Raw genomic sequence first — 18,058 nt, 5'->3', positions numbered from 1 at the left:
CAGAACCTCCTGGCTATATACCTCAACCATCGCACACAAGCCAAGCCTGCTTCACTGAGGGCTGTGTGCAAAGACAGGTGGCGTAAACCAAGCCATGTTTTCTTTTAAATGAACAACTCTCATATTTTTCTGCTGCAAACATTACGTATCTCGTATTACATATACATCTCTATTTATCTGTTACAGAATTTACATATGGCTATATGCTGAAGTTTCTCAACACAAGACATCTGCAAGAATAGTGAGTGATTATTTTTAACAACAAACTTCGGTGGCTGTTTCACTAATGAGCAACCGAACAACCCGCAGCGCTTGTAGCTAACTGAGGGTGACGTGCTCTCCCTTGAGCAGCCATTTCTGAGGGGCCCTAGGAGAAGGCCCTGTGCTCGTCCCGCCTGAGTGGCCAGCTGTGACCATTCACCAATGATGGCCATCTTAGCGAACTAGGCTTGTCCCAGGACAATTCGTTTGGCACTGAGTCTGGGAGAGAAAAACCTGTGGATGAGCTTCATGTGCCATCCTATCTTCTCCAGCTAAGACATAGACTCTTCAGCTGCAAGTGCAGAGGGCAGAATGCACGGTTACCTCCACCCTGTGGGGACTCCGACTCCTGTCCTGCCCAGTTGCTCCTACTTCATTAGAGATCCACCAGCAGCCTCCACCTGCCTGTAGCGAAAGACTGACCCTGTGTGGCTGATTTGACTAACCACTTCGAAAGAAACACCCTTGGAGATTTTTTGGGAAACTCTGCTGTCTATTGGAGAAAAATGTTTCAAGGAACTACCTTAATAATTTATATTGTAAGTTCCCAAACCTGCTGCTCATTTGACTCACTTGAGGAACTTAAAAATAGGTTCTTGGGCCCCATCCCAGAACTGAATCAGAATCTCCCAGTGGTGCCTGAGAGCTGTATTTTTAAAGTTCCCCAAATGATTCTGATGATAAGCCAAGTGTGAGAGCCACTGGTTTAAATCAAGGGAAAAAAAATGAGAAATATCACTTTAATAATACCCACTGCTTTTATAATACTGCTTTGAGAAAAGCCATGTTCCCTGTAAATAATGTTCAGAACACAGATGTACAAGGAAAGTGAAAACCTGTGCCTTCACTCCTCAGACGTGACAGACTTGATACTGACAGGATAAGAAGACTTAAGAAGACCCTTTCTGAGATGCCGAATTTGGGTTTTACCTTGACAAGAGATAAAGAATGGAAAAATAATGGGAAAAAATGAACTTTTGGGCATTTTCTCACATAATTTCTGCTTTGTTTTTCTTTAATGGAAAAACAACAACAGACAGGAGAGGAAATAATTTTTATTTTGTTTTGTAGTTTTACATACAGAGCATATGTGCTTGTCAGAGACAGAGAGAAAGGGAGACAGAAAAAAAGGGTGAGAGACCCCCCTCCCCCCCGGAGAATAGCCATGGCTGCCAGTCCCTTCTCCAGTCTCCTCTTGGGATCCTGAGCACGTGCATGTGCAGCCGCCGGTTTCGGGACTCAAACTGTGTAGTTGGCCATGTGGGAATCTAGCCTTAACCTCCACACCATTTGCCAGTCTCTGGAAGAAGAATGTTCTACTTCTCTTAACAGCAGTCAGCCTTGGTGACACCTGGTTGAAAGCAGGATTTCCCCCTTGGTAGACTCTGAAAGTCTCTTCCTGCAAAGCTTCCCACCATCCTGATAAGATCACCTGAAGAGGTTTGTCAGCCATCATTATAAAAGCTGGTTTTCCCCTTTCTTTTCATTTTCTTTTTTCTTTTCTCTATTTCTCTCTCTCTCTCTTTTTTTAAGAGTTTGGTTTCTATGTTTTTTGAAACCATAGCCATAAATATGATTTATTTTAAAAATCAGTCTTAGAAAAACGAAACCTATGCTGATTCGAAATGTAGTCCTGAGGCCTTTAAGACGGAGGCCTACTAACCTCTGAGAACAAAGATGAGGTCCATCGACTCTTTCTGATTGTTTAATTACTTGGTAATAGCTCTGTGTTAGAGACGGCAAAGCTTCCAAAGTATAGTTCTACAATCCGAGTTAGTCTTGCAGAAATATTTTTTACAGCTGACACAAAAGTAAGGATGGAAAGTAATAATTCTATTTCAATAAGTTACTGGAAGGTTGATTTACAATTCAAAGTTTAGTTCTAAGTCTAACAGTCTAAGGTAATCTCAGGCGTGGCAAAGCTTTTAACCACCTCAGATTAATACACTCACATCAGAATATGGTGTGGAATTTCTGGAATTTTTTTTTTTTTTCTTTCTAAGAGGAAAATCAAATCATATTCAACTGGCCACCTGGGCCAAGGGAAACAGGAACCCAAGATGCTGGGCTGGTCTGAAGTAATTAAAAAGCCATCATTTCTGCCCTGCTGTTTACAGCAGTCCACCGATGTGAAAAGTATGGGGAACAAATCTTATTTCCTCCTCCAAACCGGGAAGAAGAAAGTAAATATTTAAGGAAGAAGTATGTGAGTATTAAGAAGAATATTTTATAACACGTTACAGATTCCAAAGCATTTCACATACTCCAAAGTCATTCTTTCAGCACTTATCACGAGCCTTCTATGCCAAGCACTTGTCATCTCCAATTTCTCAGGACAACGTCTGTCTCCTCCAGGAACTCTCGTAGAGAGTGAGGCAGCTACCCAGATAATAACCATTTGGAGAACCACAAAACAAGTATTTACTAAGACGGATGGGAGCTTTTGGTCATGGTTTTAGGAAGAAGTTGGAACATAGAACTACTTTCTTGTCATCTGAACTCCTTCCTTGCTCTTTTCAAAAATTTTGGTTTTGAAGAAAATATAAATTATATATTTTTTGTACTAGGAAAAATAAATGAGGGCTCAAAATCTTAACATTTTCTTTCTTTTTTTAAAAAAAAATTATTTATTTAATTTTATTTATTCATTCATTTATTTTAATTTGATCAGAGAGAGAGAGAGAGAAAGTGAGAAAGGAAGCCACCAGGTCCAGGACTCAAACTGTGGTTGGCCATGTGGGAGTGTCCAGCACCTTAACCACCACACTACCTGCTGGTCCAACATTTTCTTTCTTTAAAAAAATGTTTCTTGCTTTCCATGAGCAAGAAAGACAGAGACAGCTAGCTCCCTCAACAGGGTCTCAACGCTAGGGCCCACACTCTGGCTGTCTCTGCCAGCCCCAGACCATGGCAATGGGCAAGCTTAGGGTATTCAGGGAGGTCTCTGGATGCATACCCAGAACCTTCCTGTGTGTGTCAGTCTTGCAGAGCATGGCACTTTACGGCTGGGCCCCCGTCTGGGCCCCATCTGTAACATTCTATCTTTACTGCAAGTAAAAGACACTATTGAGTCAAAATATAACTCTTAACAAGTTATTCGTGTGACTCTCATACAAGTGTAAAATAAACATATTCTAAATGATCTCATTAATGAGGGAGCCATATGATGATAAATTTAGTTCCAAGAACAGCTGAAGAATTGGGAGTTTACAACCATTTAAAACAATGTTAGAATAAGATCTCTAGATCAGATACACACCTGGCTAATAGCCTACAACGTAATAAAACCATAACTTTTGAGGTGATCCTGTTACCAGACAGAAATTAATGTGTAACTTTATAGTGTCTGGGTTCTAATCAAATAGTAAACAGTGAATTCAAACACTGATAAATTCTCCTAGAGAATTAAGTGAGACCAGGGCGGGTCAATCAAACAGTGTCCCAGCCTGACTTTTTAGGACACAGCTCCTCCCACTCGACACCTGATTTCTAAACTTTGCATAGTTTTCCTTTTTCTCCTCCCTTCCCCAAAGTTTATTTATTTTTTCCATAAGCAAGGGAGACAGAACCCCCAGCAAAGTCCTGACACAGTGATCTAAGGTTCAAACAAGGGAGGGAGGACAGGATGAAGGGGATCGTGGCTGGGCCAGACCCTGTGAAGGGTGCTCATCTCTTTCTTGCTTCGATGCTTGCACTTTATCATGAATTTAAAAAAAAAAAAAACACGCTATTTTTACTATTTTCTAAGAAAGAAAGGTGATATGTAATATGTTTGATGATATTCATAATGATTAAAGTAGGCTCGGTGATTAAATGGATGAGTTATGTCATTCTTTGATGTTTCTGAATAAGCATTCGATAGTACATAGGTTGCAAGATGCTCTTCTTTTTTCTGAAACAGTTTTTAAATTAATTTACATTCATTCCCTGAGCATCATCACAACATACAAAACGTGATTTCCCATCCAGAATATACTGCATAGTGGCTTAATCATGCATGTTATCAATACTTTTCCATTTCTAGTTTCATATATATATATATATATATACACATACATATATATACATATGTACATATATATGTATATATGTATTTCTGACCCTCTGCCATTTCCCACCCTCCCCTCACACTCTCTCTCATGTCTACAGTTATTTTCCATATTCCTTTTCTCCCCACATAACTTGCTCTTTATTCATCTTTGGGAATTAAAAATTTTAGTAGGGACACAAAATTATAAAATAAATCAGTAGGAAAAAATGTAGTTTTTAAACACCGGTTTTGCTATGCAGGTAACTGTTGATCTAAAGTAAAAAGTAGTTTAGTGAGAAGTATGTTAAATCTGTGTCAGTTAAATTGCAAGACATTAAGTTCTTCAAACCAGAAACAGCATTGCCCTTACCCTACTGACATCTCATACTGGCAAGACACCAGACTTTTGTCTGTTATTAAGCATGGCCCTCATCTAAGCTAGTCAGAGAAACAGAGGGTATCTACTAGTAATGGCGTCAAACAATACAGTTGTTTGTTAGAACTCGACTGATGGATTTTCTTCCTTTTTAAGAAATTACATGTTGTGATATAACTTGAAATGAAACTGTTAAACTGAAGTGTTTTCTTTCATTCTAAAATTTGAAACTTTTAGAGCAAGGCAAAGAGGTCTTCACTGAAAGTCAACATCCAAGATCAAAACACCAAAACAAAGCATGATGGTAAAATAAAATTATAATTAAAATCCACAAAAGTAAATTATAAAATACAGAAATTTCTTTTAAATAACATCTAAAAGTTTTCTTTTTACATTTTAATAATAGTTTTATTATAGGACACATGCACTCACCAGAGAGAGAGAGAGAGAGAGAGATCACCACTTGGAGGGATGGCCATGCCACAATCCTTTCTCTAATCTCCTTTCAGGATGTTTTGGGCATGCACATACAAGGTAGGAGTTTCAAGCTATAGGGTCTGAGACTCGTACTGCTTAGTCGGCCATGTGGGATCCAGTCAGTGCCTTAACCTCCAGAGTCTCTGCTGGCTCTAAAAAATTTCTTTTAAGGCTATAATAAATTACCTTTTCCACCATCTAAGTTTTTTTTTCCTTTATAAAAGAAAATCAGGAATAGGAGTGGCTAAGCTTTTCATCAGGTTAATTTATGGTGTCAGAAAAGTCACAATGTATTTTTTTAACCAAAAATGTGTTACGACTTTTCCAAAGACCCAATACTTGTCTAAATATTACATTTTTTTAAGAGAGATTTTTGCTATAGGGCACATGTGTTCACCACGGAGAGACAGAGCAAGAAATCAACCCCTGAGGGAGGGACGGCCATGCTGCAATCCCTTCTTCTCCAATCTCCTCTTGGGATTTTGAGCATGTGCACACGCACACACATGCTTATGCACCCAGCATAAGTTTTAAGCTGCCAGGTCCAGGACTTGAACTGCAGTGGACTATGTGGGAGTCCAGCGACGTAACCATTATGCCATCTGCTGTTCTCTAAATATTACATTTTTAGTAATGTGGTATACCAAAATCTAAATTAAATGTTTAACAGATACTTAAATAAATATAGCACATTGTGAATACTGAAAGGTAGAATAATCAAATTCGTACTTCACCAGACATGGCAAATTTTGTACCTGAAAGTCTTTCGTTGAAAGAATATAATTTATAGAAAATTCCAAATATATAGGGAAAGGCATTTGCAATCCAAATACTTACAATCAAAAATTCAAGTGCAGGCCAGCCCATGGCATGGTGGTTAAGGTGGCTGGATCCCACATGGCTGACTACGAAGTTAAGAGTCCTGGACATAGTGACTTGAAAAACATGCTAGGCACGTGACCATTCCCTATGGTGAGTACTCTCTCACTTTCTCTTTGTCTTTCTCTAGCAAGCTCACAGGTTCTCTGGTAAAATTAAGATAAATAAATAAAAAATCAAGGGCATATTTGTAAATCAACTTTTAAAAATTAAGTGACTAAAACCATATTAACCTTTTAGGAAAAGACTTATCCTCTTGAAAACCTAGTAATGATATAATATGAGCACAGAGATTTTTCTTTGTCATGGACACAACTAAAAATAGACTATTAGGCCATCGGGACATATTTCTCTATGCAAAATGCATCATGTCTTTTCTGATGACCCAATAGTATCCTTTTAATAAATACCTAAAATAGTGTAAAATATGACAATTTAGTCATTCTCAGCAGAAATACTTGGCTGAATAAAGAAAAATTCAATGCTATTTGGTGACAAACAAGGATTATGTTTTAAGGTGACCTTAATATAGCTAATGTGAACAAACACAAAGCTTTAGAATAAAATACTCTTGGAATGCACAGAACTTAAAATATTTGGCCTTGGGACCAGCAGGTGGTATGGTGGTTAAGGCGCTGGACACTCCCACATGGCTGACCACGGCTCAAGTCTCGGACCTAGTGGCTTGCTTTCTCACTTTCCCTCTCTCTCTCTGTGTCTTTATCTGGTCAAATTAACATAAAATGAATAAATAAAATTAAATAAGAATAATTCTTTAAAAAATATTTGGCCTTAACTGGTGAAACCCACTACATGATTGTGAAAATTTACCATATTAAAAATAAACATTTATTGGGACCAGCAGTTAGCATAATGGCTATGTTGCTGGACTCCCATGTAGTCGACTGAGGTTGGAGTCCTGGACCCGGTGGCTTAAACTTAGACCAGGCGTGTGTGCATGTGTGCCCAAGATTCCAAGAGGAGAATGGAGAAGGGGTTGTGGTGTGGCCATCCCCCTAGGGGGTGATTTCTCGTTTTCTGTCTCTCTGTCTCTCTCTGGCTTTCTGGCGAGCATACACACCCTGTAGCAAAAACCTCCCCAAAAAAGGAAAGAAAGAAATACTTATTGTATTCATGTATTAAATGTTCACTAAAGAGTTGCTGTTACTTTAATCATTAAAAGGTTATATTTAATAAGTATTCAAAGACTTATAATAACATTAAATGTGTAGCATCTATTATAATTTCATTAAGGGGAAGTAATTTGTGATTTTTTTTTTTTTTTTTGGAGAGGTTTTTGCTATAGGGCGCGTGTGCTCACCAGAAAAATAGTGAGAGACAGAGAGACAGAAAGTGAGAAATCACCTCCCGGGGGGATGGCCATGACGCAATCCCTTTTACTCCATTCTCTTTTCAGGCATGAGTTTAAGCCACTAGGTCTGGGACTTGAACCATGGTCTACTACATGGGAGTCCAGTGACATAGCCCTTACGCCAACTGTTGGTCCCTTGTTTGTTTTTCTATAGGGAGTTGTGAGCTTGTGGTGAAAGACAAAACTCATCCACAGAGGATGGCCATGCTGAAATCCTTTCTTCTCCATTCTTCCCTCAGGGTTTTGGGCATGTATCCACACATACCTGGTATGTTTTTATCCATTGGCTGGCCTGAGTTCTTCCTGTTTTTAAGCTACAGTATATATTTTTGCCCAACCATTAAAATTAAATTATTTAATTTAAATACTTTCTCTAAAACATTTATCTTCTAAATACAGCAAGGTGAAGGAATTAGAGAATTTAAGGGCTAGCAGAATCTCCAAGGTTCATCTAGTGTAGGTGGAGCCCAAACTTTAGTTTCTATCAGAAGTCCCTGTGATTCTTGTTAAAATGCAGATGGCCAGGCACCACCTGACGTACAGGCCTTGAGTGGAGACTGGAAATAACCAGTGTACCCCTAACCCAACCCCAAGGTGATGCTCAAGTAGGTGGTCTACAGATTACTCACTGGAAGAAACAACACCATGTGGTCCACCACCCCCTCCATAAATCAGAAACCCCTGAACATTGATAGTTCCACTGAGGCAGGTACTACCTTAAGCTACTCCGTCCTCAACCCCTACAGGTAACTCACTGCCTCCTGGGGCAGCCCAACTCCATCTAATGGAAGCTTCAGGTGGAAACCTATACAGTCAAAACAAAGTCATTTAACACCGGTTTTCACAAATACATCAGTACAAAGGCACACTGAAGAATTAAATGCATGCAGAACTGACCTGCTTCCTCTGGTATTTGTTTATCAGATTCAAAAATAAGGCATAACATCTGGAATAGTTGGCCACGGCTGCACAGCAGTCACTGTAAGAAGTAAGTTTGCTGCAGAAACACAAAATAGGAAAATAAAAATAAACTTTTCATTTTTGTTTTTTTTTAGAGGTTTTGGCCTTAGAGCATATGTGCTTGCCAGAGAAAGAGAAAGAGAAAGAGAGACAGTGAGACAGAAAGTGAGAAAATCACCCCCCAGGGAGGAATGGCCACGCTGCAGACCCTTTTCCTCCATTCTTCTCTAGGGATCTTGGGCACGCACGCTGATGCACCCATCACGAGTTTCAAGCCACCAGGTCTGAGACTCAAATCGCAGTCGGCCATGTAGGAGTCCAGCAACATAACCTCTGCGCCATCTGCTGGCCCCATAAACTTTGTTTTTCCATAAAATTCAAGAACTTATAGTATCACTTAAATGTATAGCTTTAACTGGTTGCCCCGTTCATGAAAAGGAGTCTAGAAATATTTTCCCCACTTGTCCAGAGAATAAAAAAAAAAAAAAAGAAAGAAAAAAGAAAAACAGCAGGGCTGGCAGGTGGTATGGTGGTTAAGGGAGCTGGACTCCCACATGGCCACCCGTGGTTCGAGTCCCAGACCTGGTGGCTTGCTTTCTCACTTTCTCTCTCTCTCTGGTCAAATTAAAATAAATAAACAAATAAAGTTAAATAAAAAAATAATTCTTTAAAAAACAAACAAACAAACAAAGCTTTGGAAAATGGAAACCCGAATCACATAACCATGTATGTGTTGTGAATTTACAATACCCATGTAGTTCAGGAAAAACAAAAAACAAAAAACAAAAAAACAAGAAATTTATGTAAAAACTAGTTGGGTATGAATGAATCTCTTAGGATTCTATCAAAAACAAATGTAAAAGTGCTCTTAATTATGAGGATGGTATCACTACATTAATATCAGGTAAAATATACCCAAAAGCAAAAGATCTTGAAAATAGCTTCAATGTTTTTAAAGCAAGCAAGCAAACAAAACTTACCAGGTGATATCGACAAGCCATCAAATTGGGACAAGTTTATAAATTTCTTAATTGGTAAATCAGTAAGTAAAACATTATTAATTTTTTTGAAATTTATTTTAATTTTATTTATTCGTTCATTTATTTTCATTTTGCCAGAGAGATACACAGAGAGAGAAGTGACAGTGAGAAAGTAAGCCACCAGGTTGGGACTCGAACCATGGTCAGTTATGTGGGAATGTCCAGCATCTTAACCACCATACCACCTGCTGGCCCCCATTACTAATATTTTTAAAACTTGACCATATACCAGGCCATAAACAAGTCTCAGTAAATTTTCAGAGTTATTATCTTACAGAGCAAATCTGCTGATCAAAATGCGCTTTAATTAGAATTAATTTTAAAAGCATATTTTTAATTTGATATTTATTTATTTATATTTGTTAGAGGGCATGTGTGCTCATGAGAGAGAGAGAGTGAGCAAGCACTCCCCAGGGAGGAAGACCATGCAGGAATCCTTTCTCTTTCAATCTCCTCTTGCTACTTTGGGCATGCACACACATACGCCTGGTATGTTTTCCAAGTTGCTGGATCTGGTATTCAAACCACGCAGTTGTCTATGTGGTATCCAGCTGTTGTCATCACCACACCACCTGGCTGACCCCAAAGTACACTTGTAAAATTTGCTTTTTAATTTAATTTTTTAAGGTTTTACCTGTAGGGTGATTGTAGGACTTGAACCATGGTCAACCATGTGGGAGTCCAGTACCTTAACCACTATGCAACCTGCTGGCCCCAGTACATTTTTTTTAAAAAAACATACTTTTGGAAATTTAAAAACACATTACATATGGGTCAAAAAAAAAGAAAATTTAAAATCCCTTATATCTGAATAATAACAAAGATACTACAAATCAGTCTGCAGGACACAGCAAAAGAGTTTTTAAGAGAAAGGACTTGAGCTTCTAACCATAGAAACATATAGTGTTGGGCTGTCAGAAAAGTCATGACATTATTTTTTCCATCTTTTTCTATGCAAAAATGTGTCATGACTTTTCTGACAACCCAATATATCCACAGACAGTAGAAGAAATGGATTAATAAGGCTAAGAGCAGAAGGAATAAGATACAAATACACAATAAAGTAGAGCTAATGAAATTGGTAAACCTTTAGGGGGCCAGCTGTTAGCGTAATGGCTATGTCGCTGGACTCCCACGTAGTAGATCACGGATCGCGTCCCGGACCCACTGGCTTAAACTCAAGCCGGGCGCGTGTGCATGCATGCCCAAGATCCCGAGAGGAGAATGGAGGGAGAAGGGACTGCAGCATGGCCATCCCCCCTGGGGGGTGATTTCTTGCTTTCCATCTCTCTGTCTCTCTCTGTCTGTCTGGTGAGCGCACGCACCCTATAGCAAAAACCTCTCCAAAAAAAAAAAAGAAAAAAAAAATTGGTAAACTTTTAGTAAAACTAATAAAGAAAAAAAGAGAGAGAAACAATAAATAATCTGAAGTAGGAATGAAAAATCCATAGTGACAGTGAAGAGACAGTACGACACAGTTGGTAGATGTATAAATCCTATACCCAGACTACCTGGTTTGAATTGTAGCTCTATGGTTTACTAGCTAAGTGATCTTGGAAAAATATGGAACTCTATGCTTTGCTTTCCTCACATGTTAAATGAAAATGACAATAATATTACCTGTCTCAAAAAGTTATTATAGAGACCAAATGCATTAGTATTTGGAAAATACTAAGAATACTGCCTGGCATATAAGTACTAAAAAAGTACTTGTTAAATAAGAAAAATAAAGAGAGACATAGAGGTACAACAGAAATGACAGGGTAGAATAGAATATTTGGAACAGCTTTATGTTGTTTAAAAAATTAGATAAAACTGACAAGTTTCTATAAAAATGTAATTTTTTGATATTGGATCAAGTCGAACTAAGAAATATGATTAGATATATAACCATACATAAAGAAATTGAATCATGGGACAGCTGGCAATATGATGGCTAAGGTGGCTGGATCCCACATAGCTGACCGTGTTGTTCAAGTCTCAGAAACAGAAACTTGAGAAACACGCTGGGGTTGTGTGCGTCTATAAAAGCCCGAGAGGAGAATGGAAGAGAAGGGACTGCAGCATGGCCATCACCCCTCAGGGGTGCTCCTTCTCACTCTCCTTTCTCTCTCTCTCTTTAGCAAGTGCACACAACTTATAGCAAATTTAAAAAAAGAAATCAAATTGAATCAGTAGTCAACAATATTTACACACACGTACACACCAGAATAAAATAGCTTTTTGAACAAGTTCTATAAACTTTTCAAGCAACAAATAAATTTTTATAAGTTCTCCTAGAAAAAAAGAAAACATTGAGATAATTCCTAGTTCATTTTTTGAGGGCGATATAAACTTGACACTAAAACTAGACAATGACATAAGAGAGGAAGAGGATAGGTCAATGTAACTCATGACCTTAAACAAAATGCTAGTTAACCAAACCTCATAACATATAATAGGTTTTTATGAGACAACCTATTAATGTGATGTATTACATTAATGGATTAAATAAAGATTCCTAGAATCAAAACAGACTCAGAGCAACCATTTGAGAAAATATCCATTAATGTTTTTTTCTTTTTTAAAATCCTTCTTTAACCTCCTAAAGGGTATCTACAAAAACCTACAACAAATATCGGGTCATTGAAAAAGTCATGATGTATTTTTCTGTTTTCCTATGTAAAAATGCATCATGACTTTTCTGGCAACCCAATATTATTTTCAATTGGTGCAACCCATAAAAACATTTCCTTTAAAGTCAGAAGAAAGGCAGCAGGACCAGCATTCTCACAACTTTGTATTGGTCTCCTAAATAAAAAAGAGGTGAGGATAGTGAAAAAAAAATTGTAATAATTTGGGGGGAAAAAACGATTCTTATTTCTCAGGTAATTTGTACAGAAAATCCAAGAGAATCTATAGACATACCCTTATACCAAATATTCATCAAGATTTGGACACGAGATTAATAAGTTATTGATATTGTTCACTCATATCAGTAACAACAGGTGAGAATATATTTCTTAAAATTTCTTTCTTTTTTTAAAAGAATTATTTTATTTAACATTGTTTATTGTTATTTTTCTATTTGACCAAAGAGAGACAGAGAGAGAGAGAGAGAGAGGGAGGGAAAGTGACAAAGTAAGTTACCAGGTCCAGGACTCAAACCTCAGTCAACCGTGTAGGAGTCCAGCACCTTTAGCCATCATGCTACTTGCCTTAAAATTTATTTCTTCCATGAGTGAGTGAGTGAGAGAGAGAGACAGAGAGACAGAGCTACAGCACCCCCAACAGAGTCTGATGCCACGATCCACCCCAGTTTCAGCCAGCACAGATCATGGGCATAACATGCCTGGTGTACTCCGGGATGTCTCTGGATTAAACCTCCAACCTCTGACATGGGTCTGCTTCACAGAGCACCATTCCACTGTCCGACACCACAGAAAACACTTCTCAAAGATCACATTCATAGGTCTGGCGGGTGGTGTAATGGTTACGTTAGACTCCCACATGGCCGACTGCAATTCAAATCCCAGATATGGAAGCTTGAAACTCATACTGGACACATGTGCATGCGTACCCCAAACCAAATCCTGAGAGGAGAATGGAGGAGAAGGGATTGAGGTGTGGCCATCCCCCTGTGGGGTGATTTCTTGCTTTCTGTCTGTCTCTCCAGCAAGCACACATGCCCTATAGCAAAAATCACTCTCTAAATAAAAGGATTATATTCATAATTGCATTTAAGCCACGATGGGCCTGGGACTAAATGCAGTAGAATCTTCACGGAGAAAAATTACAACATTTTATTGAAGGACATAAAATGTCATAAATGTTTATGGAGGAAAGACTCAATATCATAAAGATGTCAGTTTTCCCCAGCCCTACCAAATTTACTCCACATCCTCAGTATAATTCCATTTAAAACCCCAAAGTCCCCATCATGAATCTTAGCTAATTCCCTGACGCATAAGGAAGAAAAAAAGAACAAGAAGACTCTAAGAAAAAAAAAATAATAAAAGAGAGATGGAACCATCCTATCTCATAGCAAGACTTACTTAAAATAAATCTATCAGAATGACTCAGTGTGGTACTGAACTGAGGGTGGACTGAATAGATGCCAGACTCACAAATATGGAGACCTTGAGTGTGAATGATGAAGTCAGTAAGAAAATATGGCATATTCACAAAAGGTGCTGGCCCCCCTTTCAGAAGCACTCCATGGGCCCCGATGATTCAGCCAGCCACCAAGGAAGGGTAGAGTAAAAATACCGCTTTGAGGTGAAGCAGTGCGTTGTGTTGTCATTTTGCTCCAAGTGCTAGTGTGACAAGGTAAAAAAAAAAAAAAAAAAAAAGAAGTGCTAGGACAACTGACTATCCACACAGAAGAAAATTAAATCAGACCTTACGTGCCACCATATGCAAAAATAAACTCTTTATAATCTTACAATGCTTGGAGCCAGCTGGTGGCATGGAGGTGAAGGCAGCTGGATCCCACATGACCAACTGCACTGTTTGAGTCTCGAACCCACTGGCTTGAGAGACACACCGGATGGGTATGCATGTATGCCCCAAATCCTGAGAGTGGAGAAGGAATTGTGGTGTGGCCACCCATCTCCCTGGGAAATGATCTTTCTCTCTCTGTCTCTCTCCAGTGAAAGCACATGCCCTAATTAAAAAAAAATTATAATGCTGCAAAATGAGAGTAATTAAGTACATATCCTGACAAAGATCAGGAAAGTACAGTACTAGAAGATCCAATTGACTCACATCCTCATACTGGAGTCAATTACAAATTCGGCCACAGGAAATTTTGTATTTCTTGAAACAACTACAATATTATAGTTCAAGAAAGGCCCAGGTCTCTTGAGAGGGATCATTAGGTAAAAAACACTAGCAAGTAGGCCACAAGGGAGGAAATAAATGCGCAAGTTAAAGACAGTTCCAGAATTTAACGACGTCTTGCTCCGAGACAACCTAGACTCAAATGGTCATTGCTTCTGGCGTAGAATGAGTGTAAATATGCCTAGGGAGTGTATGAGCCAAACTTCAAACACTGAAATAAAATAACCTATCACGAACTAAGACTGACCAGACCTTCTGAGCAACGATCCCTTTTTGAGTTAAAACTCTTAAAACATTGCTCCCAAGCATACCAGAAAGTTTGCCATGTTTTAGAAACAGTTCTTTATATCCAATAAGCCGAGAAGAAGATTGAAACCATCTCTGTTTTAAATCAGGGCCCTTGATTTACTTTTTCTGTTAAGTGAAGCAAAAAAGTAAAAATGGGATGCCTTGTCAGTCATATACACAATTATGGAAGACAACTCCCCATCTAAGCTTAGCATTTCCGTGAGCCCACTTCGTTCTCCTCGTCCACCCACCTGAATATTCTTGCAATATTGGTGCAAATGTCCTTGTCCCCTGAGAACTGTTCCATCACTGTGCAGAGCTGGGGAAGGGAACTGGTGCCCAGGAGCTTCCTTCTTGCCAGTGGTGAATCCGCCAAGTTCCTCAGTGTAGCAGTCACCTAGGACAACACACATTTGGGCCGTTTTTGTAACTGGAAAGTCTAGGTACACTACAGCACAGTGCAATTCATCCCATGAATTTCATCCATCAGAGCTCAGCTGAGCTCGTTACGTATCTCCCACAAGAGAACATGGGTTTAGGCACAAGGAGCATCAAATAAAAACAAAGAAAGCCTAATTTGGCTCATAGGTAAAGATAGAATCTCAAGGCCCAGGCAGTGGTGCAATGGTGACACGAGGTGTCACCACCTTGTGGAAGGTCCTGGGTCATGGCCAGGGCCTCCCTGTACATGTGCCAGGGATACATGTTTGCACACATGCCACGATCCAGGTTGGTTGAGGCTAGTGTGAAGATCCAATTGCAGGTACCTGTCTCTCTCTCTTTCTGTCTATCTCTGCTTCTCTCTCTGATGGAAGAAATAATCACATAAGCTAAGGGAAAAAAATACAATAAACAGTATACCAAAAACCAAACGTTAAACAAATCCTTATTTGGTTTGGTTAACAGTCATAATATCTTCCATAGATCCTGTGACAGCCACATCAATTCCACAGAGTAGAAGCTTCTTGTGCTAAAGACCAGCAGGTAACCTAATGATTAAGGTGCTAGACTCCCACATAGTCAACTGAAGTTTGAATCCTGGACTCGGTGGCTTGAAAATCATGCTAGGTGTATGTGCATGTGTGTCCAAAATCCCGAGAGGAGAGTGGAGAAGGGATTGCGGTATGGCCATCTCCCCTGAGGGGTGATTTCTTGCTTTTTGTCTCTTCTTTCTCTGTAGTCTTACAAGTAACATCAAATAATGACATGGCCTAGGAATAGTTCAGGTTGTTAGTCTCCTTCTCCTCCAAGGGGTAAGTTAGTGAGATCTCACAAATTTGTTTTGTTCTGTAAAAATAAAATGTCTGGAAAGCTGTCTATGTTAATTTTTGTCTAAAAGTTGAGAGGAGAACAATTTAGTAAATATGTAAAACTAACGCTATCTAATTAGCTCAATATGCATTGTGGGATAGCACAGCAGGCTGCTGGTTACAGGTGTCAGCTCAGCCCCACCACTCACCAGCCTGGGCTAGTTATTCCACTCCCCAGAGTACAGTTTTCTCAGCAATAAAGTGGAGGTAGCGATCACTGCCCTGCAGTTGCAAGGATTCAATGAAATGTGATATAAACAGCATGACTCATACCTATTACCTAAGGGTGCTCAGAAATCAACGGCCACTGTAACACAGTGGTCAAGAGCTGCACAGAGGAAGCCAGACCCCATCTTGCTGATCGGGGTTCAAGTTCCAGCTGTGGTGGCTTGAGATACACGCTGAGCATGCGTGCACCCAGGATTCCAACAGAGCAGAGAAGTGGAGGAAAAAGGACTTGGGCATGACCATGTCCCATTGGGAAGGGGGTTGCTTTCTCTGTCTTTTTCTCCGTCCTTACTTTCCTCTCTCTGATGCATGCATGTGTACACTCTGGCATTAAAAAATAATATAAAATAAATCAACAGGCCATACCACCTTTGTTATGGAATTTCTTACCCAAAATGTAGAAGAGAAAACGCAGGTTTTAAAATCAAATGGCAGGGAGATTCAAGTACCAAACCTCTGCCTTGTTATGTGACCTAGTAAGACTACAGAAGAAGAAGAGACCGAAAGCAGTCATTCCTCAACTTCCTCATTTCTCCATTGTGAGAAGGAGGTTGCAATTTCTGCTCACTTTCAGGGAATTTTGTTAACTGAATAGAAAACATGTAGCAATACTTTTGTATACTGTAAAGCATTATGCAACTATACAGCATCCTTAGAGCCTTAGTTAATAAACTTTTTAAATCAACTGGGGCCAGGAGGTGGCATGGTGGTTGAGGGCACTGGATTCCTACATGGCTGACCGTAGTTCAAGTCCCAGACTTGGTGGCTTGCTTTCTCACTTTCTCTCTCTCACTCTGTCTCTCTGGTCAAATCAAAAAGTAATAATAAATAAATAATTATTTTTTAAAAATTAAGATGGCATGTATCTTTGATTAGAACCTGTTGGGGAGGCCTGTCTCTTTTTCTTTTGAAAGCAGAGAATGTTTTTAAATGTTTCAAATAAATGTGTATAAGTCATTTGTAATCAATTCACTTCAGTAAATTCTTTCTTGGAAGCTTCAATATTCCAAACGTTGGAGGAGAAACACACTACTTGAGCATTCTACTTAACCATGGACCTACACTGTCTTTTTTTTTTTTTTTTTAAGTTTTGCTGTAGGATGTGTGCATTCACAAGGAGGAAGGGGGAGGGAGAAAGTGAGAAATCATCCCCCAAAGGGGATGGCCACACCACAATCCTTTCACTTCCATTCTCTTATCAGGATTCTGGGTACACATGCATATGCCTCTAGTATGATTTTCAAGCCACCGGTCAGGACCAGGAGCCACGCAGCAAGCAAACCATGTGGGATCTAGTTGCCTTAACCTCCATGTCATCTGCTGGCCCTACTCTATAGCCTTCTAAGCCCAGGGATGAGTCTTTAGTGAAGACTAATAAATCACTGTAGGACTCATGGGCCTTGGCTGCCATAAGATGGAACATTCTCAGCATCTGACCCTGGCTCTACCTGTTCTTCTTCTGAGACAGCCCAGACACTCAGCACCCCTGGTTTACCTCAGTCCAAAGGATGACTCACAAACCTCTCTCTATGGAAACCAAAGAGCACAAATGCCAAATGAATCCTGACAAGAACCGAGGCAGGCAGAGAACAAGGGAACTTGGGAACAGACATTCTAATCATTGTGCACACAAACAGCTCCCTTCTCCCTGGAAAGTGCTTTGGGTACCCCGATCCAGAGTCGTCTTCTCTCCACATCTAATCTGTGGCAGAGGACACTGTCGGCAGAAGGAACCATAACTCCCTTTCCTTTCCTCTCTTTTTATGGTCAGAGGGTGCACATACTCGCCACAGAGAGATACAGAGAGAGGGAGAGGCAGAAAGCACTTCAAGATGGGGCGTGGTCGTGCCACAATCCCTTCCCCTCCATTTCTCCATCCTGTCGGGATTCTGGGTACATACACACATGTGCCTGTCATGTTTCTCAAGCTTCCAGTGCTGGGATCCAAACCACAGTGGGCCATGTGGGATCTGGTTCTTTTTCTTTTCTTTTTTTTTTTTTTTTTTTTTTTTTTGA

At 39.5% G+C, this 18,058-nt stretch overlaps 1 protein-coding gene across 1 annotated transcript in view; it reads right to left on the bottom strand.

Annotated features, from left to right (window-relative positions):
• The window catches only part of ARMC2 (armadillo repeat containing 2), a 140,667-nt gene that overhangs the window by 30,351 nt on the left and 92,258 nt on the right, over positions 1–18,058 (bottom strand). Inside the window, exons 11-12 of the mRNA XM_006156963.2 lie at positions 14,756–14,901; positions 8,293–8,392 (exon numbers count right to left, since the gene is read on the bottom strand). Coding sequence (XP_006157025.1) covers positions 8,293–8,392; positions 14,756–14,901 — 246 coding nt within the window. The remainder of the gene's footprint in view (positions 1–8,292; positions 8,393–14,755; positions 14,902–18,058) is intronic.

The sequence above is a fragment of the Tupaia chinensis genome, unplaced genomic scaffold, assembly GCF_000334495.1.
Source record: "Tupaia chinensis unplaced genomic scaffold, TupChi_1.0 Scaffold000527_1, whole genome shotgun sequence".
NCBI lineage: Eukaryota > Metazoa > Chordata > Mammalia > Scandentia > Tupaiidae > Tupaia > Tupaia belangeri.
The sequence above is the reverse complement of the archived record's forward strand: the minus strand, read 5'-3'. Positions and strand labels throughout refer to the sequence as shown.